This window comes from Oxyura jamaicensis, chromosome 6 (genome assembly GCF_011077185.1).
Source record: "Oxyura jamaicensis isolate SHBP4307 breed ruddy duck chromosome 6, BPBGC_Ojam_1.0, whole genome shotgun sequence".
In the NCBI taxonomy this organism is placed as follows: Eukaryota; Metazoa; Chordata; class Aves; order Anseriformes; family Anatidae; genus Oxyura; species Oxyura jamaicensis.
Genome location: NC_048898.1, coordinates 25,673,165 through 25,698,412, shown reverse-complemented (window position 1 = coordinate 25,698,412; position 25,248 = coordinate 25,673,165). Strand labels below are relative to the sequence as shown.

General features: G+C 43.7%; 1 protein-coding gene and 1 long non-coding RNA gene across 6 annotated transcripts in view; one reads left to right on the top strand and one right to left on the bottom strand.

Annotated features, from left to right (window-relative positions):
- The window catches only part of RBM20 (RNA binding motif protein 20), a 103,943-nt gene extending 91,868 nt beyond the window's left edge, over positions 1–12,075 (bottom strand). For 2 of the 3 annotated variants that reach the window (XM_035330365.1, XM_035330366.1), the window contains exon 1: positions 11,794–12,061. In XM_035330365.1, the coding sequence (XP_035186256.1) occupies positions 11,794–11,948 (155 nt within the window). In that variant the 5' untranslated portion in view covers positions 11,949–12,061. Of the gene's footprint in view, positions 1–11,793 lie in introns of all 3 variants that reach the window. The other variant, XM_035330369.1, reaches the window with a different exon arrangement.
- Positions 12,076–14,086: 2,011 nt separating this feature from the next.
- On the top strand, positions 14,087–24,650 carry LOC118169241. Of its 3 annotated transcripts, XR_004751974.1 has the most exons (4): positions 14,087–14,598; positions 14,965–15,293; positions 17,364–17,462; positions 24,358–24,650. It is a non-coding gene; the product is annotated as an uncharacterized LOC118169241 (long non-coding RNA). The 3 variants fall into 3 exon arrangements; XR_004751971.1 differs by lacking the exon at positions 14,087–14,598 and having other exon boundaries at positions 14,689–15,293; XR_004751972.1 differs by lacking the exons at positions 14,087–14,598; positions 24,358–24,650 and adding an exon at positions 17,626–18,850 and having other exon boundaries at positions 14,689–15,293.
- The last annotated feature ends 598 nt before the right edge of the window (positions 24,651–25,248 follow it).

The window sequence follows — 25,248 nt, the reverse complement described above, 5'->3', positions numbered from 1 at the left end:
TGTATGCTTTCCGATCTCGCACACCCCACATCCCCCACACACACACATAAAGAAAGATTGATTCTTCTTTTGGGTATGCCTCCCTCACACTTTGCACTTTCCTGACATCTATGATTAACCTGTCTCAAACACCAGCTTCCCAATAGCAACCCCCAGGCCGTTCAGCATTGTTTCAGCCTGGAAGATTCTTGCAGTGGGGCAGGCTGAAACCCTTCCTGGTCAATTGCACTGCACAGAGAACTTTTCTGTCCTGCAGGGAACGGTGGAAATTGAAACAGTATTGGATAGCAAGCATTCAAATTATTTTGCCAACTTATTCTTGCCGAAATGAGAGCTATCCAAGTGGAGGTCCCCAATACCCTCAGCTGTGTTAGAAGCACCACCTTAAGCAAGATTAGTTGTGCTTTAATGATGGTAGCAGCCTTACAGCCGAAGCCTAGGTAGGGTCCTAAGTTAACACTGCCATGAAAACAACTCTTCTAAACTCTCCTTTTGCCTCCCTCACACATATGCAGAGCAACAATCAGCAGGAGGATCCTAGATTTCTTTGTCTGCTCAACCTTTAATTACAGATTTGCATTAGGCTCTGTGTGTAAACTTGCTGCATGTGTAAATACTGGTCCCTGATTCACTCCAGCTACTCCCATGAATAAGCATTTGCAAGTTTCTTTGCCATGCAGATGCACTGCAAGTTGGTGAAAGCCTACACCACCATCCTGCTGGTCAGCAGCCACTGTGCGTAGACAGACTGCCATCCTAAACTGCAGCCCCTGATCTCAGCAAGCTGTTTGCTCAGAAGCACAGGAGGGCCATGGTGTCCTCTCAATGACCACTTCCCACTCATCCACTTCTTACAATAAAGCAGAGCATAGTTACGCAGGTGAGCCTAAGGAGATATTTCTTTGTACCCACATTCCCAGTATCTTTTGGTTTGAATCTTGAAAGCACTGTATAATTTTCCACAACCCAGCACCATTCCCAAGTCATGTCTGAAATTCCATATTGTTCTGAAAGCTTTTTCCATCATGAGATACAGATGAAGGGCGCTGTCTTTTCTTCCAGCTGGAGCATGCTCTGCATTTCATTTGTACGGATGCAATTAGCTCGTTTATCACTCCAAGCATTTCTAGTTCAATTGTCGGATACCAGAACTGGCCCAGGCATCAACAGCACCCTATCCCTGCCACAGCAGTGTCATTGCACTTGACATCTTGCATCAACTGACATTAAAGCACTTGAAAGTAAGGATTGGAGATGACCAATTTTCTTTTATTGAAGATCTTTAGTCAAAAATACCCCGACAAGAAGGCTGTCAGCTGACATCTTTACTGTCTCCAGCATAAGTTCAACACAAAGTTTGTGGAGCGAGGTCATCACTCACTGTATGGATATTTATAGTCACTTACTCTACCCTTATCCTAACAAGACCCTAATCAACAAAGCTTCTGATTATTTTTGAGGGACCTTTAAATATGAATAAAAGTTTTGTTTGTCTTGCTTTAAAAAGAATTATTTGAAAACTAATTTTTTAAAATTCAACTAATTCTTCTTTCCCTTTTCCTATGTAATTCAGCTAATGCTTCTCTTTCACCTTCCTGTGTAAAGATGGGTTCCAGGGAAGAAAGACTGGTTTTATGTAGCAAAGGATAAAGAGATGCATGACCACGCAGTAACTAATTTATCTTAGCCTCTTCTAGAAAGAGAAAAAATAGCTGTTTGTAAGAGCCCGCCTACGATCGCACCCCTTCCTCCCACACAGCCCCCTTCTCCCTTCAGCAAGGTAACACGCCAGGCTCCACCAAACAGAAAGTGCATCCTTGGCAAAGCAGTTCAGGTTTCCAAAAGAAACACACACAAACTTCATTAACTGCCCAAATTGGAGTTTGTTTCCAGAGCGCCTGCAGAAGGATCCAAATCCAAAGTATGACCAGAACCTCTCCTCTGGCTTTATTAGGCTGCCACGTGGGGCCCACGTGTGTAAGGAGCATTCTTCAGGGCTTAACACAGACAATATAACCATTACAGCACTGGTTTTAAGGTATGTTTATAGAGCCTAAAGTGGTCGTGGTCTCCAAGCCAGGCTTCCAGCTGCTGCAATAGCATCATCACCACCGAAACCCCTTACCCAAACGAAACGCCTGCTGCTCTCACTGCTGCCGCCCATGCTGGAGAAAAGGGTTCTTTTCTTAGCAAGGTGCTTACCCCGAGAACTGCCAGCTTTGCTACAGCTAAATAAATAAAATTACCTCAGAGATTTTAAATTAAGAGCTGTGTCTGTCTCTGACTTACAAGCTACTCTGTCATGTTTAAGCTTGAAGCAGCTTTTTTTCCCACCTCCCTTGGTCGTTCTGTTGTTTCTAACAAGCAGGGGCAAGCAGCAGGGGGTGAGAAGCGATGTACTCCAGGTCTCCATTCCTGAAATGTCTGGTGTCAGAACTGGAGCCCATCTGTCACAAGTCACACCCTTGGGAGCTCTCTGCCTTGTCCACTGGGAGAGCAGCAGCAAGCCCTCCTCCCACACCGTGCTGTTGGCACAAACTGCCACCGTGGAGTAAAACGTAGACACGGAGCTGATAGGGCGGCGTGCTTCTGGTGAGGGCTCCCTGGCATCCAGCTAAGAGGTGAGAAAACTAAATATAACAAACTTAAAACTACAATTATTGTAGGGGAGCCTGCCAGAGCTGCTCTGAAGCTCCTAATGGTCTGTTGGGGATTTATGGATCAGCTGTGAAAATTTACTCACGGCTAAAACTTGCCAGTCAAGTCTTTGGCTTTGGAACGCCGTTACCAACTTCCTCACAATACAGCTTGGAAGTGGAGAAGCAACCAAAGCAAAACCGTCAGTTTTAATGCTTTGAAGAAGGACATACAAAAGAAAAATCCATTATACTACACAGATCAATAAGAAAAGTGGGAGGAATCTCTTCTGCATGTTTCTGTCTTAGTATAAAAGGGCCTTCTATTGTACAGAGCAGGGGAGGACAAACAGCAGTGCCAAGAACTGAGAAATGCACAGTAAGAGGCACTATGCTGCACAGGAAAGGCTCCAAATGGCCCCGACTGCAGCTCGAAAGAGGCTGAGCTGCCACATATGCCCACAGCTGTGAAGTTTTACACTCCAGAATATTGCTCTTTAAACACCTCAGCTCATTAACATGCTATTAGAAAGCATACAGGAGTACAGGTCGATACTCCTCCCTGCACAGCAACATGCTCTCTTTTAGAATAAAGGCTTAAATGCTAGAATATAAGGTATCTATTTTATTTATTTATTGGCTTCCAATGTATTAGGTGTTTCCTATCAGTGCTCATTGTTCTTAATGCTTCTGTGCAAGACTCCCAGAGACCTGGCAAAGGAAAGTGAAGCAGGAAGCATTCATGAAGCCTCGGAGACTTAAATGATAGGATCTGATCCTTCAAAGCCTACACACAAAAATAATCCTCATGTGTACAAATGCTTTGCAAGCCCAGTCTCATAGTATACACACTATGTCCAAAGAGGAATTTAAGTCTTATTTACCTCTGCCAAACAAACTGGATTGGCTGCTTTAGATATTCATGTAATATATAAGATGGGTGTTGCTTTACTTTGCACCACTTAAACAAAATGAAATAAATAGCATCTAGTCCTTGAAAATTTCTATTTTACCTTTTTTATTTGATAAAGGAAATTCAATCCTTTAATACTTCGCAGTATAAAAAAAAAAAAAAAGTGATTCACTTAAATTTTATTGTCAAGTATGAAGTAGTTAGTCAGCACTTTTTACGTCTTCAGAAGCTGGAAAACAAAATATTCAGAAAACATCCCACACAGTATAGAAGACATAAGAGCTGACTTGGATTCAAGTACCGCTGAACTTTTTGCTTGCACCACTTCATCTATGAACCTCTTTGCCCATTGTGCTGACAGAGGTATCTACAAACACCATCCCAGTCAGCCACTGTTTTCCTGCATTACTTACAAATACGTTCACCTCCAGATACATCAGTGACTCTCCCAAGCATAATCCACATCAGGACAACCTGAGGAAAACCTCTTGGGCCATTTCAAGGAGTCAATGGAACGATGTCAGCAAAAGGGTAAGCCCTGCCTGTACAGGGAGGAGGTGTGGCTACAGAATAGAATGGTGACCTTGAATAAAGTGGCAAATACAGAGAAGAGCCCAACATTTGGTTGTTGGTTGGCAGGATGGTAGAAAGCTGTAGGTGACCTTACAAGAATGTGCCATGAGCAGGGCACAAATGGATGGCACAGAGCACATGGACAGCAGGGGTGTGAACATTAAGATGTGTTAATGGAAGAGCTTGGAAGATAACAGGAGCCTGGGGCAGAAAAATACCTCACCCTAGTTTGCTAATAGTTCTGTCTGAGGTTTTAGGAGGCAAGTGCCACATTTTCTTCAAATCCTAACCTCTCACTGAGTTGCACGTAACCTCTGGCAAAGAATTTTTATGTGAGGCAGTAGAGGAGATCCAGAACTACAAACAATGCAGATGGACATAATACAAAAGTGGACATAATACAAAAATACAGATGTCCCCTTTGGGACTGGAGGAAACTCCTCTGTACCAGAAGTTTTCTGCCCCCACTCTAATTCCAGACAGAACAGAAAGCAGGGTGACAAGTGTTCAGGATCCTGTGAGACATGATATGGCATTTTGTTCTCAATAAGTAATTTGCAGATTTTATTTTACATATAAAAAAGAGGCCAAAAAGAGCACAGAAACACTGGTCAGTGTAATGAGCTGTATGTGTCATCAACCTAATAAATTTACTTAGCGCATGTTCCCCTATGTTAATAAGCAAAGACAGAAATAACATTTTTTTACTGCAGAGACAGACTGCGCTCAATTAACTGCTGCTTTCCAATATACAATATGCAAAAGCCCACATAAGAGTATTTATTATCTCAGTAAAGTAAACCTCAGATGTAACCCCTCCTGTCAAGGCACTTGTTGGAGAAGCACTTAAAGCCTATTTCTTAAAACAAATATTCAAATGTAAGTAAAAATACAAGAGCATCTCCTGCACATCTCCAAGGCTGTTTGAGAAGCAGCCCTAGCTCACAGGTGCCATCACCACACACATCCCCCCCCTCCAGGAAAAAAGCCACAAGACATAAACTTTACTTTCTGATTGAACCAAATTCAAAATATTTTACATTGTCTGAATTCCAGTACTTTGCAACCTGCTGTACAGAAAACCAGAGGACTTATGGTAAGCTGAGGAAAGCTAGGACTAGAGAACGTCAACCGCTTCTGGCACCTCAAAAGCCAGCAAACCAGGCAAGGGACCAGGTGATCAGAAGTGGGCCAGGGAACTTACTTGTAGCCTGCCCACAACACATTTTCTCCATCCGTCCTGGCTGGTGGAAGACTCAAGGGGATTACTCGAGGGAACAGGTGTTAAACATTTCCTTTTCCTAACCTTGTCTTTTCCTAGTAGGAAGTATATCCATGACGGTGAAGCAGAATCCCCATTCTTCTTAAAGTAGTCACCATCATTAACATTTCATGTAGCACACTCTAGTTTTAGAGTTAACTCCACGCAGGAGAAGGACTGCACTTCACAACCCTTATAGCTACAGTTTCACATCACCCATGGAGTTAGGCAGGGATCATGGCATCCTTGCAGTCTTCTGCAGCAGCAGGTGAGACACCTGCACGTCTTTAAACTGAGAGGGCAGGTGACAAAACCAAACGGCACCATTTAGTGACACAGAACAACTCCACCCCAGCCCCACTCACTGCCAGTTCAGCTCATCTCCCAACACGGATTTGCAGAAATGAACAAATCTGGCTTCCTTGGAGCTCCTCAGCTGCACAGGATAAAATATACAGTGTGTGGTATCGGGATAGTATCAGTTAAAGTCACATTTCACAAGTTTGTGTTAAGAAATAAATAAAGCAGCAAGCCTGCCACAATAATGAATGCCTCTGTGCACTGATAATGAAACACTGATCCTTTACCAACACGAGCCTCTGCCCCCTTGCAACAGAACACGCAGCGCTTTCATTTTGCATTTGTTCCAAAGAGACAAGATGCATTTGTAAGGTAGGCTAGGCTCGTGTTGCCAGAACAGGACAGATATTAAACTTCTCCAAAAGCCAAAGGCGCAGGTTTTCTGGTTTCACCCAGCGTGTAGTGACAGCTTCGCAGTGACGGGTCATTAGTGTGACAAAGAGAAAGCAGCTGGATACAGAGGGGCAGAGGCTAACAGAGCGATTACATCCTTAAACCAACTGTACTAGGTTACAAAGAATGGGGCGGGGGGTGTATGTGTGCGTGTATGCAGGGGAATAAAGTCAGTCGGGTAATGTGCCTAGCTGCAAATCAGGTCCGAAGACTTGTTTAAAAAAAAAAAAAAAAAAAAAAAATCAAGACAGCATAATCTTCAGGAAGAGCAGTTTCTATTTGAAGAACAGAATTTTAAAGTGACTAAAATTAGTATTTCACACAAATAACCCATTTCTTACCCTCCTAAAGAAATTTCCGCAGCCCTCTATGAAATATAAATATACCTTTAAAGATTTTGTTCCTCCCATTTTGGCAGTCCCCAGAAAGGACCAGAACTAGCACTGAGGCTTTTACCCATCTCCATTCTCCTTTCCTCCAAATGGGCTTTTAGCATGGTGACCACAGAGCAGCATTAGCTCAGTTCCCTGCCTGCAGGTTTGAATAAATAAAGAGGAAAAAATGAAGAAGCCATTTCCCAGTCTTGCCATTGATGGGAGCAGTAGTATTAAGTTTCCAATAAAAGAGCGAGATCCAGGCAACTTAGTTACAGTAAGGAGGACTCCACTGCCATGTGTTGTGTTCCACAAACCGCTTACTACTCTGCTTCTCATCAACTATGGACTATTCCACTTCTTACTTAACTTGGTACTGCTGCTGTTAGCTCATTCTCCACTAAAATATGTGAAATAATTTTGACATTTCTGGGCAAATAAAAAATTATTGATAATTGATAATAAAAGCCAGACTATACAGAAATGTTCACATACAAGGCACTTCTTTCAATTCTTTTATTTTTTTTTCCCTAATCCCTTTCTAATTTGTACCTCTGTGCTCCCTCTTCAATCTTTAAACGCATTTTACTGAGTTCCTCGCCAACAGGCTGTTGGTTTAAAAAAAGATTTTTTAAAAAAATCAAAAGATTTCAAGACAAAAAAAAAAAAAATTTTGATCACTTTTGTTTAAATCGTAATATCTATGGAATTCATTCATCTTTGATCTTTAGGTCACACCTTATATAAGGGATGTGGTGGGGCTGTTACTGGTTCCTCCCCCTACTCCTCCTCCCTCTCCCCTCAAAAAAGGGTATCTTACATGAGAACCAGAAATGTTAAGAAAAATAAATCTGAAGATAAATGAGACATTTTTGTTACCTGACACTGAAGACAGTTACCATCCCTGATGCTACTTGCTACTTTTTGTGAGCAACTGAACCTAGAGGTGCAGCACCTCCAGGTGCCCTCCCCACACACATTTCAAGTCCTGGTTTTAAAGTCAGGTGAAGTATAGGAAGAGTCTCAATAATCACACAGCAAGTAGCCAGAAAATTCAGAGGAAAAACGAGGTTCCCTCGCTGTTTCCTAACATACAGAGGCAATGAATGGGAAATGCCAAGGGAAGTTCAATAACGTGGGTTTTAGTTCCCACATTCTCTAGCGAGTCCCACACCACACATATCGTGCTGGGTGCAGCTCCTTGCCCTTGTTTTGTTAACACCTCTCAGCTCACACAGCTACAGAACTTGGTTTTGTTTTCACTGCCATCCAGAGGAGTTGCAGTCATTACTACACAAACTAGATGAGTTTTCAGGGCTCTGCTGGTCAAGGAAGCAACTCAGATCTTGGAGATGTTCTTTAAAAGGCAAGTAAACATGCAAAGCCTGGATCAGTGAGAGCAAGAAGAGAAACAGTAAAACCAGTGTTTCTCTAATGTCCTCTTGTTAAGCATCCGTTTTGCCTTTGCCATATACGCCAAACTATTTGCCATGACTAATGTATATAATGGTAGTATATTTCATATTTTATCTCTCCTGAGAGAACTTGAGTTGGAAAAAAAAATGAAAACCCCACACTTTACATTAAACAGACAAAGAAAAATCAAAAAGCACCTGCTTAAAAATAATTGAGTTTAAAAAAAAAAAAAAAAGACATTTTTTCCAACAAGTTTCCTCCTTGCTACTACAGGAAATAAAGGACTCAAAGCATTCAGCACCAGCCTGCTTACTTCTGCCTGCCCCCAGAACTGGCACAAACTGATGATGACTCCGGCACAGATGTTGGAAATTCCATCCTGCTTCCAGAGGAGCTCAAAATCTCTGGGGCACAACCCCTTAGGAAAAAAAAAAAAAAAAAAAAAAAAAAAAAAAAAAAAAAGTATATTAACTTTGTTTTCCCCCCACTGTTTTTAGATGCCTTATTCAATGTGTAAAATAAATGTATAGTCCTATATCAACATGGGGAGCTCAGAAGTGCTCCGTTTCGACTGAGCGTGTATTACCCATGACAAATCATTAGAACTGAAATCACGCAGCTAGCCATTAAAACCTACAGAGGGATTGAATTTCAATAGTCAGGCCTCCTATAATTACAGAGGTTGCTTGTGGCATGTTTGAAGCGCGAACTTTCACAGAAAGCACTCGTCATGAAACATCTTTATAGTTAAGACCACAACCACCACTCGGTCTTTTCTCTCCCATTTCCAGACAGCTGCTCCAGCAGCCTGCAGTGAACCACACACCTGGGATTATGGGTGGGGGTGTCCACGCACAGCAGGCAATCCAACAACAGGTGATAAAATTTGTCAGACTGAGATGTCGTGTAAATATTGCATTTAGCAATGCCACCTCCAAATTATAAACAAAACTTTGCTTCTAACTAACAGCACACTTACCTGTAGTGGAAAAAAAACAAACAAAAAAGGCAATAAAACCTTTCTGTGCAGAGCAGGTATTTGAGGACTTCTCAGAGGTTTCCCACACTTGTTTCACTTGCCAGTGCTACAGGCCCTACCCTGCATTTCTACTCCTTCCACACCACTATAGTGGAAATAGATGATGAGCATTAACCAAAACCATTACAATTGTCCTTTTTCTTTCTTCTCAGTCTTCTGCCTTATTTCATATGCGAGCATATGTTTTTATCAGTCACCATCCAGAGTGTGCAAATTCAGGCTTTCACTTCCCCACCAGCTTATCATTCTCAGCCCTACAACATAAGGGCTTTGGAATACTTTTACTTCTGGAAAATTTGAATTATTTTCCCATCAAACAACACAACCACCTACTCAGATAAAAAGTCTTAACTGCTCTATAAATCTTATGATCGGACCTTTATTATCAACCACAATGACATTTTCACTCGGGGGGACAATACATACATACAGCATAGCTCATTTTAGATCTTATTGTATTTGGACAGGACTCAGATAGGAACTTCAAGGGATTCGGTTATATTTTAATATTAAAATTACATTTGAAGCGTTAAAACAACCAGTTGTTTTGCAGTACAATAAAACACCGCACATGCTCTCTGCATTGCGCGAGTTCAGCCAACGGAGCCAAAGACATTTCGGTTCTCCCGTTTTGCTAAATCTCAATCCCTATTCAGCGCTCAGTGTTCACAGTGAAATTTCACCAGCTGCCCACATAAGAAGTCATTTTTTTAAATGACGTAGGTCTTCACCTAACATCTGTAAAAGCTTTTAAAGTTTTCTGGGGGGTGGAGAGAGAAGGAATCCGGGGAGCTTTGTAAGTTTAAGTGGTATAATGAAAAATAGAAGCAGTGAAAGGTTCAGTTAACCAACACGCAGCGTTCTGAACCAGACCACTCAGAATTACCATTCTGTAACTGTACACTTGTTTACCACAGCTCACAAAGCAAAGAGACAACAATTGGGCTTTTGTTTTGTAGGAAAAAAAAAAAAAAAAAGCCATCAAGAAAATCAAAATCCTTGGGAAGACGCTGATATTTTATTTCCTAATAAGGAAACCATTATGTCTTCATTTTGTGCCGAGACAGAAGGATCGCCGCTTCCCTTTGCCTCTTCAAGTATCTTATGGTGCCAGCCATTACAACTACCCCAGCATACTGGAAATCAATTCAGAAGAGCAGTTTAAGACATGCCCTGATGCGTCCCTTCCTAATAACCACCAAATGCACTGAATATCCAATTCGGATTATAAAATACCAAGTTACTACCAGTAAAGTAAAATACAATTTGCTTGCATTTCCAAGTAAAACCAGGGCGGAGACATTATTTTAAGGTAAACAGAGGAGCACGCTGAATTATGTCACGCAGTTACAAAACAGCGTGATCAAGTTGCAGGACCTTAGATGGAGACACTCAACATGTGCCATTCTCTGTCACATCACCACGACAAAGAACAGTTAGGATGTGGGACCCCTCTCCAGTCTTTTCCCTGAAGATAAGCTCAAAAAGAAACCAATTTCAAGTTCCCACTACCTAGAATTAGGCAGTAGGCATGACTGGCGAAAATGGGATGGATGCCTGTGTAGATACCGTGCGCCGAAGGAGAAAATTAATCGTGAAGCAGTCCTGACAGATTCACCTGACCCGCACCCATGTGAAGTCTTGAGAAACATTAAATAAAGAGGGCCGACATTAGAGAGCACAGTTCAAGCTTTCAGGCTGATTTTGCACAAGCACGAGTTACCTTCTAGTTGCACTACAACTCACATGCGGCTCTTCAGCTACCCAGCCGAATTAGGAAGCCACCATTACTGTTTCAGTTTCAATGTGAACTTCCAAGTCTGTATTTCCGAACAGGAATAAAAACACGGATAATGAGGATTGTTAACAGATTAAGTTATAAAACTTGTCTGAAAAACATCCCCCCTAAAACAAAAGGAAAACTAAGCTCCGAGAAACGTAAAGGCCACCCTGCACGGCAACTTTACCCGCGCAGTTCCCTACGTGTTCACAAACGATAACGCAGCTCCCGACTTAAAATAAGCTCGCGGCAAAGCCGAAGCTCTGCGCGCACCGGTATTTATACAGCCGTGTGTTGGGCAAGTCCTCAGGGACGGGGCCGAAAGCGCTCCCTCCAGCCGCTCCATGGCTGCCTTAGCTGCCGGGCCGGCCGGGGAGGCGATCCCGGCCTCCCGGTGCCCCCTCGCAGCCCTCCCGCTCTGCTGGGAGCCTCCTCCGAGGATTTAGGGTTAGGGGGCCGGCACAGCTCGGGTCGCGCCGCCGCTTGTGCTTCCCATGCCCCGATCGGTTTGCCTCCCAGTTCTCCTTTGCCCCAAAAAGCACGGCTCGCCCTCCCCCCAAAAAAGTCCTTTTATTTTCCGTCCGCCTCCGGAGGGAGAAGGGAGCAGCGGGATGCCGCCGGTGCCGTGCCCTCCGAGGAGCGTGGGTTTGGGGACAGCCGGGCAGAGGTGCGGCACAGAGAGACCCCCCGGCCCCCCAGGGACCCGCGGGGGGCGAAGGAAACTTCCCTGAGCGCGCTCCCGCCCCCTCCCCTCCGGGACCCGCAGCGGCTTTGCGGGCGCCGGGCGCCGCTGTGGGAGCGTGGCCGGCGCCGGGCCCTTGAAGGGGGGACACCCCGGAGCGCTGCCATCCCCCGGCCGAGCCGAGCCGGGCCGGGCCGGGGGGCTGAGGCTGGCAGCGGCGGGGCCGGGCCGACCCCCGTCCGGGTGGCTGTCACTCTGGGAACGGAGGGTGGGGGGGGAGGCAAAAAGGAGGGAGGGAGGAAAAGAGGGAGGGAAGGAGAGCGCCCCGTGCCCGCCCTGCCCTCCCGTCCCCTCCCCGGCTCTTACTTGTGGAGGAGCTGGGGCAGGCTGGGCGGCGGCGGCATCCCTCTGCCGGGGCCCCGGCCGGGGGCCGCGCTGCGGGCATCGCTGCGGGCATCGCTCCCCGGCCGGGCGGCGCCGCGGGGGGCCGGGGCCTGGCTCATGGCAGCGGCGGGGACCATGCGGCGGGGGGGGCGCCCGGGAGGCAAGGACGGGGGGCCTGGAGGCGGCCGCTCTCCCCCCGCCGGGCTGCAGGAGGAGGAGGAGGAGGAGGGCCGGGAGCCCCCTGCGGCTGTGCCCGCCCTGCGGGAGGGCTGCCGACAGCGGCCGGGGGCGGCCGGCGCCGTGCGGGGCCTCGGCGGTGCTGGTGGGGCTGGGGGCGGGCGGCGGCGCCCCCTCCCCTGGCCCGGTCCGGCCCGGCCCAGCACGGCCGCGCCCGCCCGCCCCACCTGGGCCCGGCCCCTGCCGCCTCCTCCGTCTGGCTGGCTGGCTGGCTGGCTGGCTGTCCGGCACCTGCCGGGGCCCTAAAGGCAGAGCGCCCCGGAGTTTTACACGCCCCGGTGGGGGTTTTCCTGCGCCACCTCGCTCCCCTTCCTAAGCCGGGGGGGAAAAGTGTGCGTGTCGCGGTAATCCCCCGGCGGTAGCACCTCTGCAGCTATGCCATCAGTCATGTCCCCGACACGGGCTCTGTCAGCCGGCATGGGGCGGGAGGGGAGGCTGTGCCCCAGCCCCGCAGCCGGCCCGGAGCAGAAATTTCGGTGCTGGTGTCAGCTGGGGCTGGAGGTGTCCCCCGGGGTCTCCTCGTCCTGCTCAGGGCTGAGCATTGAGGCTGAGCACCTCGACACCTCCTCCTGCATCGCCTCTGGATGCCGGGCACCCTGCCCCCGGCAGACAGCCACCAGGGGAAAGCAGAAATGTCCAGTTTTTTACTACTGAAAATTTAATCTGAATTGAGGGGAAAGACAGGCGGGGGCCGGGGGCGTTCAGGCCCTCCTCCCCCCTGCACCTGGCGGAGTCACTTACAAGTGCACTGCCTTGTAAATGGGCACAAAATACTGCCACCAAGGACTGGAAAATTTACAGTTCTTCGCATTCAACACGTACTTCACCCTTAGCTCACAGATGGGAAGCACTAACCAGGTGCAAGGCAGTGGAGAACCAGGCTGTATTTCAACGGTTCCATTATTCAGGAGTAACACAACACCCAATGAACCTGCTAAAGAGGAAAGGCGAGCAGCACATGTGTATACACATGGATCTGCACACACAATGCTCTGACAAATACGTTCTGAGTAGTTTTGTAATGTCACTTGTTTTCGGTTCAGCTAGGGCTGAGGGATGGTCAGCACGGTGTAACCAGCAGATCTTCCAGCAAAAGAAAGGTACGGACCTGCAGGCAGGTGAGGCAAGGCATGGGATTCCCTTCTTGCCAGAGCAGCAGAGAAAGCCCTGAAGAGCCCCAGCGACAGCCCCTCTCTGCTGCCTGTAATTATTTGAGGAAGTGAAAGATGGTGACTCATGGCTCAGAGGGCAGCAAGAGCACAGCTATGACACCAATGCACGGCCGTGGATTAGAAGGTGGATAGTCACAAGAACGTGTTACTTCGCACAGACAGTTATATATTACATCACTTGTAAAAATGGATCAAGTGTGTTTTACTAGCACTACTATTCCTGCATTCAATGCGTACAGTGAAGAACCTGGCACTCAGAACGAGCGTTGGGTCTGGAAACTTTGTAAAGATTCGCTCCAGTCACTCTTTAAAGCCACAATCCTCGTTCCTACACGTCTGCTTTTTGTCAGGCTTTTGTCTCTTTTGCTGTCACACCAGGGTGTTTCACTTGGCACAACCTGATTTGGCAGGAGCACAGTCCTCTTGCCCCAGCTGGTCCCTGCTTACCTGAACACAGCTGCACGAGGCTCCCTCGGACACGCAGGGCATTAACTCGTTGTCTTAATTGCAAATAAATGAGAGGGTGTGTTACTGCTCAGGAGCAGGCAGTTACTTTCATGCAGGAAATCAGCATGAACTGTTTCTGTCCAAGCCTTGCAGTATATTAAAAATAAATATCTAATTTTAGATTAAAACTGCTGATTTTGTCAACGTGTGTTAATAAGCACTCAAAAAAAAACCAAAAAAAAAAAACATTGCTAGCTATTAATTTGGGCTGAGATAAAGATAATGACCATGTCCTCAAACGTGACTAAAAGAAAAGCCCCCTTTTACAATGCCTTTTTTGTTTGTTTGTTTGTTTTTTCAGATACAGCACTCTACGCTAAAACTGATCTCCTGATCTAACTGCTGCTCCAACTTGCATTACTATAAATCAGAAGCAGCACTCCAGTATACGTGAACTCACAGTCAGACTATTTTTTAGGAGGGTAGATTAACAAAGGCATGGGTAGGAAAGAGAAAGGGGCCATAAAGTAGAAAATTGATGGAGTCAGGCACACACGGGATACGCTGTCCCCAAATAGTTCAGTGTCAAATAACAAAAATAGCTGTAACTTCATTGCCTTAAGAGCTTGATTAACTGTAGGGTTAGACAGTAGGAAGGAAACACGTCTAAGAATAAAAGATTATATCAAGTCAATGTGCCCATTAGTCTAAGTAAGACCTTTCTTTGCTTCGTGCCTGAACCTGGCTGTATCTTCGCAACCTGCAATTTAATCCCCTGTGACTCTAATACGCTAAATGTAATCCTCTGTGAAATCAATATATAACCAACTCTCCATTATTAGGGGAAGGGGGGCTGGGGGGAATTGGAAAAAATGAATCATACGAGTACTTTGGGGCCTTAGTTGGCTATGGAAGAAACACGGTCCTTTCCGTAAGAGTTGTGCACTAGCAGGTAAGTCCTGCACGGCCAAGCTGGGAAGCACAGAACCAGCTTAGGCAGCACTGCATGCATAGCATGGCTTACTCACAAACTGGGTAATGAAGCTAGAAATAATGGACAATATACCTTTGTTGTTTTTGTTGTTGTTGTTTTTTCTGTTACTACTGAAAAAAAACAAACAAAACAAAACAAACAGTGTTAATTAATGTTTATAAAGTATTTTGAAGTGATCTGGACAGTGTTATTATGGTACCACAAGCAGAAATAAAATCATTATTAAAATGCAAAGATGATTTCATGAAGAATAAGATATTGGTTCTTAAATAGGATTGAAGTAACAGATGTATCCCGTTGCAGGAATAAAAGACTTCATCTAGGAAGAATGGTAACATCGTACTCCTTAACACACTGCGGAGGGAGGCAGGAAGGCACTCTCTTGCTTGACTCCCAAAGCTAATGAAGAAAAGTATCTACAATTTCCAGAAAATGGATGAAAAATTCTTCAGACCTGGCAGATTAAGATTATTAAGACATTATTTTTTTTGTTGTTGAATTACACTGAACTCTATTTTCAGAGCTTGCTGTGCATGTTTGCCTGTTATTCTCTCTGATCATTGTCTGGACAGAGAAGCTGAAGACTGCAGCAGAGCTTTCCAGTGTCTGGCTACGTGAAATCTGCCTTCTGGGTAAGTCACTGTCCAGTTTTATGAGCTTCTGCTATCAGCTTCTCCTGAAAAGGGTTTTAGCCAGTGCCACTTTTCACTTGTTCCTCTTCAGTGATTATTTTCATGGGATGTGAATGGAAACAGGTGGCCACAACTGGCAGCTCTTTTGCAGTAACTCTTGCTTGGCTTTTTCCTGCACCTGCATGGGCTCCACTGCCCATGACAGCATCAGTGGATGGCGATGTTCAGACGTACTCAGGGTACATTTACAAAGGACCAGGTAAAATTTAGCTCAGTACTGCAAGTTGCTGTATAAGCCAACAAACTAGCAACAACTAATCTGACATTTGAAAGCACCAGAAACAGTTTCCTAATGCTTTGAAAAGAAAATATAGGGGAGATCTAGTGCTTAAAAAATAATGGGTTACACAGCTGCTGTTTTTGTAGGTGAACAACATCACCTGAAGCATTTGCCTAAACGTATTAGGTTAGAAGGAGAGTAATCATCCCGTGAACAAGAAGAAAATGAAGCTTGTGACACACTGAGAAAGACGACCTTGTTTCAGATCTGCAAAATAAGAGCTCACGGGCTGGACTGACCACTGAAGTGTGCCTTCAAGATTCAAGAAGGTTAAGATGCAAAAAGATAACCTTTAGAGACAAGCTAGTGGACACTCAACCATGGATAGCTGAGGCTTTTCAACACGCCAGGGGCAGCCAGCTAATGTAAGGCGAATACTGTAGAATTTCAGTCGTGTTGCAGAACAGTGTTCAATAAATTAACATCGTCCTTGGCATTTACTGTGAAAAGCTGAATACCCCCTCAGCACCTCGAGCCAGTGACGGTGCAATCCTCAATTCACATATTGTAAATTTAGAAAAGATTGGAACGTGCAACTGATCATACCTAGGATGTTTACACATGCTGTTTGATCCCAAAATACTGGCTTATGTCATTAATGGCTTGTGTCATGCTCCCTTCTAGCCTGAGAAATGGCAAATGTTTACCATTTTAACTACATTAGCCAAGCGCTTAAAGAAAAGTGAAAAGCAAGCAAAGCAAACATAACGGGCATTGTAAACATGAAATTTAAATTTCTTTGAGGAAAAACTGTGTGCTAAAAAATCCTTTATGCTAGTTTTGGCTCTTGAGATAACCAAAACATGCATATTAATAACCCCACTTACCTTTCAATGCCTTCACTATTACATATTCCATTTCATATCATGACATAACCAGTCTGTTTCCAGTCATCCTCACTTCTCATTCTCATCTAATACAACCCAAGAAGCATGACAGAATTTACGATATTTGCTTATTTATTTGCTTACCCCACCCCTTTTTAATGCACGTGTGCTTATATTGGGGATTTGCTCTTCTCATCCCCAAATCTGTAGACAATAACTAATTTCTAGCACCCCTTTATTATTAATGGATATAGCCATAATGAATATATTTAGTACAGATTGTACTTCAGTCATTTTTACTTTTTTTTTTTTTAAATGTATAAGATTAGAAATAGTAAAGAACCCTCAAAAAGCTTAGTTTTTCAGATCTTTATGTACCAAGAGAGCCTTCTGAAATTTTATATGAAGGCAACCAATGTATAAGAGTAGAAAATAAGTAGTTCTGTACTGAAATATTACTCATCCTATGTGGCCATAACTGATGTTTGGCTGTACTGATTTTATCACTGTCTAGAGATGGACCCTTATTAACCAAGCAAAGGTTCATCATTCTAAGAGTCCTGAATGAATTGTTGTGCAAGTCATTTTAGAATCCAAACCAAATCCATCTCCACTTAGAGAAGAACTTGATTCTTGCTAGTTCTTGTACAATGGTACCGACGCTGAACATTGGCAGGGACTAAGCTGAGCATTTGTTTTTTTAAACATGAAAGAATGACCAGCTATCAAAAACAAAAACAAAAACTCATACACAAAACAACAACAACAAAAAGCTTGTATTTTCTCATGAGTTATGGTCCACGTGGATTTTGTGCGTGGCTTGCAGTCTCCAGTGGAAAAAAAAAAAAAAAAAAAAAAAAAACACTTTTTAAAAATTATTTTTCTGATGGAAATAATTCTCAGATCCACATATAAGAAACATCTGGCAATGGATGTAGTAGTCACAGCTACATTCTGCTTTGGTGTCCTCAAAGCCCAGTATGTGATGGGCAATAGGAAAAGGTACATATCGCCAAATGTAGCCAGGGAAAAGAGACATAACCCTGTCAGAAGGCTGGTCTGGGCTAAGATGACAGACACACACAGTGTTCTGGTCTGTGGCAAGCATCTATTTCTGGGGCTTCTCACTTGCAAAAGATGTTGTGCAGGACTGCGTTTCTGACAGGCCACTTGTCTGAGGCCCGCCTGCTGGTGTGACCTGCCTAAGGTGCTCTGACTCCGGGAAGGTGCAGAGCCGGGGCAGTGCGAACACCAGAGCTGCACTGCCTCCTGACGGACCAAGGGAGAGCTTTTTCCCTCTTGTCTGCTGACAAATTGCACAGCTGTGGTGTTACATGTCAGCACTTGCATTGCGGATCTCCAGAGACAAACCAGGAATGTTCTGCATGCCAGGCAGTGGCGCTGAGCCATTACATTGAGACAACCTTCTTGAGGGAGCCATGGGCCCTGGGTGAAAAAGACAAGTGGGGAATCCACCGATGCTCTGAGCTACAGCCTTGTAAAGAGAGGCAGCCTACTGCAATGAGGCTGGCTATAGAGTTTAAAGAGGAGACATCTTGCAAAAATGTGCTAAATCCATACGCTCTTTGATGTGTTGAAACTGATTTCAGACAACTTGCATGGTGTTCTTTGAAAGATAAGGTAGATGAGACTATAGTCTTTGAAGTCTAAGGCACGTTTACATCAACATTTGTGGTGATCGTGAAGTTGTTTGATGATATTTATCATCATCTGGAATGTTTCCAGTGGAAAACATGATCTTGCTGACCTGGAATCTAACTCAGCTCCTACGACCTATATATTCAGACTAAGAGTCAACAGACAGATTCACATTGATACTCAATGCAGAGAAGCAAAGGGCTGGAGTTACCTGAAATGAGCTGCTCACCCTTTGAGGTCATTTTCTAAAATTAACCTTTCATCAGGATATAAACTGACTTACAGTTCTTGCTTGTTTCACTGAAATACCAGTTGTTTTCCTTTTCCCAAATCCTTCCACTTTAGAAAAGCTAAAAGGGCTTTTAAAGTTATGTTCCTGCTGGGAATCTGGAGAATCTCTGAGAGACTGTAGAAATAAATTTTGTAAATAATTGTTTACTGAAGGAACTGAAAAATCACAAAGTAGTCTTGAGAGACAGACAATTATGGAGAAAAAAATAACCATCACTAAGTTTACATGACAGATTCAGATTCATTTATTGAAACATCTGACATCTGTGATGGGTTAATAATAGCAATAAATTTTTTTGACTTGATTCCTGGAGGATTTCTCTGTTACTTCTCAAGCTAGAAGGAAGTTTACCTTTTTTTTGTGTGTGTGTCAGCATCTTGTGAAAAAGGACGTAGAACACCAAGGACAACTATTGGAATAAAGAGAAACATGAATTGTGGGGTAAGGTGCTATGGGCAAACTGTGGCAGAGAAAGAGTTTTCAGATTGAATCCCATGTTTTCCAGACTCTTTCTTTGATCTCTTCAAATCAATTCAGCAATGACAGGTGCTAAGTCCTACACTTAGGAGAAGAAAATATTGTCTCAGAAAGTACAGAATGGGAATGACTGGAGAGAGAACAGTTGTTTTGATAGTAACCGGTGGAGTATTACAGAGGATCAAAGCTGAACATACGTCTGTTGCAAAGAAGGCATTCATCAGCCTGAGCTGTACAAATGGGAGTTTGGTCTGCCCATGACGTAATCAGCACCAATAAAAATAAGAAAATGTGGCCTCAGTAAGAACACGACATCCAGTCTGGCAGTTGAACTTTAAGTAGCAAGTGGACTGAGCAATTCAGAAAAAAGGACAGGGATAGTTAAAAGCCTACAAAAGGATAGGCACAAAAAAGGATGATGGAAATGGTATTGTTCAGTCTAGAAAGGAGACGACTGAAGACAGACATAAAAATAACCTTTAAAGAAGAATGGGATAAATTGTTTCCTGCATCCAGGATGGAGATGATGGAAAAAAAAGCAGACTTAAATTACACCCTTCAGCCAGGAAATGTCCTTACCTGACAATACTTACGAAATTACTTCTGATTTCCAGAAATAGAATCATAGAGTAGTTTGGGTTGGAAACGGCCTTAAAGATCACCTGGTTCCAAACCCCTTGCCACTTGACCACGTTGCTCAAAGCCCCATCCAGCCTGGCCTTAAACACTTCCAAAAATAGGACATCCACAGCTTCTTTGGGCAACCTGTTCCAGTGCCTCACCACCCTCACAGTAAAGAATTTCTTCCTTGTGTCCAATCTAAATCTACCTTCTGTTATGTGGGACAGTATAAAATGCTTTGGCATTAGAATGCAAAGTTATAAAGCCAAGAAAACTCACAGTAAGTCTCCTTGACCCAAACAACACACCATCCATTTTAGACACTGAAAACCCCTTTAGCTTTAGTAGTTTATAAGGAAATTAATTAGGTTGTATTATGAGTATGTTGACTTTTCCCTTTTTAACTAGACACCTGCAGGAGGAAAAACAATAAAATAAAATTTAAAAGCAGCTTTTAAAATTCTACCTTCCCTCTTCCTTTTCCCCCTTTCCACTTGTTCATACCGAGAGAACTTGACATTTCATATTTTTTTCCATTAAGAAGATCAATTAAAAAAGAACACACAAAAAAGAAGAAAAAAAAACTACTTCAGGCAAACTCATCAACCAGTTCATGTTGAACTTGGCCCATGAGAAAAGTAACATTTCTGACAGAATGATAATTCATCTTCATTTTTCTCAAAGTCACAGTTGTACCCTTACCCTCTCAGTTTCAAAAGAAAAGCTAAAATTTCAAGCAGTGTCAGAGACATTACAAGGAGGTCACATGCTCAAGAGGAGCAACAAAACTGCTCAGGACCACAATGACACAAACAAAAGCCCAATGTTAAGAACACAAACAGAGAAGGTCAGACAGACCCTGAAGGAAAAATTTAATCCTGAATAGTTTCAGTTTGATAAACTTGTAAATAACTAAAAACAGGTTCTTAGTAAAGAGAAACATCAGGAAAATACAAATTCCTCCTCTGTCTCTTCAGAGCATAGATTTGTACTGCATGCTCCCATCTCTCCAGATGAGAGACAGCTCTCTGGGTTTCTAGAACTGGTCTCTTTTTTCACGTTGAAGCTACTTTAGCTAATATAAACACGCAGAAGTCAAAGCAGCATGAATTCAACTCATATACATGTCAACTCTCCCTGGCACTCACTTCTCGTGGTCAGGCCAGAGATTGTTTTTCCTACTCTTTGGTTTGGAATGAATATCTAAGTGTAGCGCAACTTCTTTCAATCCCCCAAATATTCACATACTAGTTGGGTTTTGTGTCAAGGTGACACAACATGGAATTGAATTTTGTTTTGGCCAATGACCAGAAGCAGTTGTTTGGCTGCTGCATCTGCTTCCAGGGGATCTTTTGGAACATCTCCAGCTCAAATGTCTGTCCTTTCCTAGACACAATTACAGGACAATATGTTATTTGGTTCACATTGTGAAAAACAACTTTCTGAACTTGTTATTAAGAAACTCAAGCAGTTCCACACTGTGGAGAAGAGACGTGAAGAAGGCAAAAGATCCAGCTACTCTTCCTGTATTCATTTTTGGAGGGCATATTATGGACTGGGAGAAACAATTAGTAATAATAATAGTAATAACAATTAAAAAGTTCTTCAGTATGTAACCAAGCCTGTGGACCTCTTCAGTATGAATGGGTGATAAATGTCTGCCCAGCATGGCTTATATCACACACCCTACCTGCTTCTGCATCAACAGCAAAGGTGACAAACCAGCCACAGACCCTTCCCAGAAGACCCAGTGTCCAAACGGCACATGGGATTTGTAGACATGAATTAAGGCAGCTCATCTAACGCTGGCTGCAGCACACAAAGCTGCAGGCATCTCATATCCCAGAGAGCTGGGAATGATCTAAGGAGATAAAATCACCATGAATCTTTTTCCTGGCCCAGGTACCTGAGGTTCAGTGGAATCATCACCAGAGACACGTTCAAGTTAGGCAGTGAACTCCCTAGAAATACTGCTACATTGGCACAGATCATGATGTTCAAGCTGTCTATTAAACACTGCTACCTGATAGCATAGATGTTATCCCCTCTTCCTTGACTCTATTAGGAAATCTCCTCTGCTCTGTTTCTGATGGAGGCAGGAAAAGCCAAAAGCCCTAATTAACTTCTGACTGAACTTTCAGTAACTTAAATATCTAGGGCTTGCCGCCATTAACACAGCCTGGAAGCCTGCACTTGTTAGATATGTTAAAGTAAGCTGGCACCAGACTCACTAGAAAGCCTCAGGCAACCCAGGAGAATATCAGTAAACTTTTAGCTAGAAACAAAATCCTCTCTAAAGAGGGAATCAAAAAAATATTCAGAAACGGATAGCTCCATCTCCCTGTCTTTTTTGGCTGAAAGCTTGGAAAACTTTGCAATCTCTATGTTGCATTTCCATAACAGCTTCTTTTTCCTGGTAGTTCTTCTACCTTATTAATCTTATGTAAAATCAGTTTATCACCTGAACACTCTCCTGTGCTTTCACACACAACCTGGCTGAGCCATCAGATTCAGCTGGCAGCAATCGATACCCAGACAAGACACAGCCTATGCTGACTGGGTTCAGCCCAGAGCTGCCGACACTCATCCTGGCTTCCCAAAGCACCGTTGCTGCTGCTGTTCATGCCCAATGCCTCTGCCTGAGCAGCAGCGAAGCATTGCAGCAGAACTGGCACCCTGAATGTGGGATTCAGCAAGGCCTGGCAATTACAGCGATAGATATAAGGATATATATATGTTTTAAACCGGGACGGATGGCTAAAGCCAACAAGGCACTGGCCAGCCCCTGTAGCTTGCAGAGCCTTCTTGACACCACCAAAAGCACTGCCAGAGTTTATGAGTTGGAGCAGCTAGGAGGACCCCAGCCCAGCAGCTCTGAGGGTGCAGCACTCCCCAGGAGCTTCTGTCACTTCAGGGAAGTGGCCCCAGTTACATGGATTACAGACACCTCTGCTATTCCCCAGGCAGTTAGAAGAGACCCCCTTTCCTTAGGGAGCATCCATAGAAAGGTATGGCCAGATGACAACCCATAGTAAACGATACTATAAATTGCTTAACAGTAACATATCGTTCCACTGAGGTATCTGCTTCATTATTCCAGCTGGTGGTGAGTTTATGCTCTGAAACATGAGGATTCGTGGCCCCTGACATTTTATCCAAGCTGGTCTTACCACAGATGCTGTTCTTATAGGCATAAGTGCCTAAATTGACTTGACATCGTCCTAGGATAGGTTAAACATAAGTTATTATTTGTTTTGCATTAGCAGCTCATAACCCACTTCTGAAAAGAGCCCTAAAGTGTGAGGCTGCCTGGACAGCCTTTGGCACTCTCCTCCCTTTGAGCAATCTCATTACAATATCTGGCCCCCGTTCTGCATGGGCCCTGAGTGACTTGCCCTCAGCCATTCAAGAAATTTGTGATAAATCTGGGTATTGAAACTAGCTCTCCCAAGGGCTCACCCAAAGCTTATTTAAGTCAACAGAAGTCTTTCCAATTGATTTCAATTAACTTTTGAGCAGGTTCCGAGTCTCAGGGCACTGCCTTTGCCATGACAGCATGCTTTTTATACCGCTCATTTTATACACCTATCAGATTTCTTCCAACAATTCTTTCCAAATTAAATTGCCTTAGGGTGTAAGGGAACATTTCAGAGAGATGAGGGACTGTAAGCTATCCCATTCTTATTGAAAATCAATGCGGCTTGGATACCTAACGCAAATTTGTGCCATTTAAAATGTTCCCATTAATCAATCCAGTCTGTTCTGTACTGCCTTTCCCTATTTTTCTCTCTTTCCTATCAATCTCTTTTTCTATCTTTTCTGTTGCAGAATGGAAAGATGACAGGAGATCCTAGCACAGCTGGACACTAGGCAAGTCTGAGAGACTGGTACAAATGAGTACCTCAAAGAGTGCAATCCCCCAAAAAGGATTTATTAAAAATAGATGAAATTGGGTATTATCTTAGTTGAGATGTGCTCCTCCATATTTATCCTCTGATTTCGGTAGTACATAAAAAACCTGGAGTGCTGCCATGACAAACTAGGCCTATCATTTTCCAGTGGCTTTAATATGGGTCAAAACATTTAATCAACAAATATTCATTTATTTTAGTATTCTCTGGGGAGTCCCAGGGTGACTTTAACATAGAGCTCCTTCTAGCTGTTTAAACAAAGAAGAAGAAGTGGAAGGACATCCGCTGTGATTTATTTTCTCTGGATGATCAGTGGGGAAATTGGATACGCATGACACACATTCATTTAGTCCTCACTTCCCTTTGATGATTAGGGCTGAATTTTCATTCTGGTGTATGGGGATTTGTGTGTGTCACTCTACACAACAAGTGTCATACATCTAAGTCCAAACTTAACTTTCCAAGAGTGAGATTCAGAGATACAAAACTCTAGTGTAAGTGGCAAAAACAGAATATTATAATTACATGCAAGTCCTATTTCTGTTATAAAGTTGAAGCCTGAGCCTCAAAGAGGCTTAGCTGAGTCTGTGGTTAAGATCTTTGCCCCAGCTTTTACAAAAATAAAAAACAGAATAATAATAATTAAAAAATGAAATATTGAAAAGATGTGGAGGCATCAACTTAATTAAATCTATAACAACTGATTAACCATTTCAAAACATCTGTTACTTGGTCCTTTGTACATTATTGCAAATAACCTCAATAATGAGGTGTGACCAATGGTTTTATTGTGTGAGCATTGCAGCCTCAGCAGAGGAAGGATGAAGAGGCATAGCTGTAGCTCAAACTGACGTCAGTGAAATGCTAGGTCTGTGTAGCCAAACTATGGAAATTAATTTGTTTTTAACCTTTATTTATTAATAAAACTTTTTTGCAGACTATGATAAGACTGAAATGTGAGCAACTCTTTTTCAGAAAAAGCCCTTTTGTCCTTCCACAACTACCAGACATTAACTAGCAGAAATGAGTTCTCCAAGCAAAAGCTAATGGAAGGATGAAATAAAGCTTTGTAATGGATTATGAAGCTTTGCAATCGCTGCTGGCAACCCCAGCGGTGATTTGAAAGGCTACTACTATGGTGTAATATTTTCCAGTTTTCACGTAGTCCCAATGATAAGTGATACAAGCAATAAAGCTCCCCCTTCCCTTCCCCTGTAAGACTATTCCATACATCACATTGTGAGCAAGTTTTATTTTTGGACTGTGATGAACATCTCACAGGATCAGGCCAGTAGCGAGGCCCTGAGCACGTGGTAGTGATAGCATCACATGGATTCAAAAACAACTGCCTTCTGCCACTGCAGCACCTGGCAAACTCATTGAAACGACCACAGAATTAAAACCAAAACAACCAACTAAACAAGTAAAAGAGAACTATCAGACTGCAGTATAAAACCCGAAGAAATATAACCTTGACTAAATAATCAAAGTGCACTCAGATACTAAACATCTGGTGGATCTATTTTAAATACAGACGTGTCACCCCCAGACAGGTCTCGGCACTAGAGTGGGGATTCTGTCCCAAGGAATTGGATACGAGTGTTCACACACACATATGCACTAAGAGAATGGGAAAGACTGACCTTGAATGTGCCGAGCTGCTTCTGGCAAAAGATAAGTGGCAACAGCAAGCAGCTGAGGCTGTACTTCTAGGAGGCAGCAACCTCAGAGCTGCTTCTGCTCCATTTGCAGATAACCATCCTTGATCCATCTCAGGAGGGGGTGCTAGTACACTAGGTATCTGAAACACCTCAGTCTTGTATATACT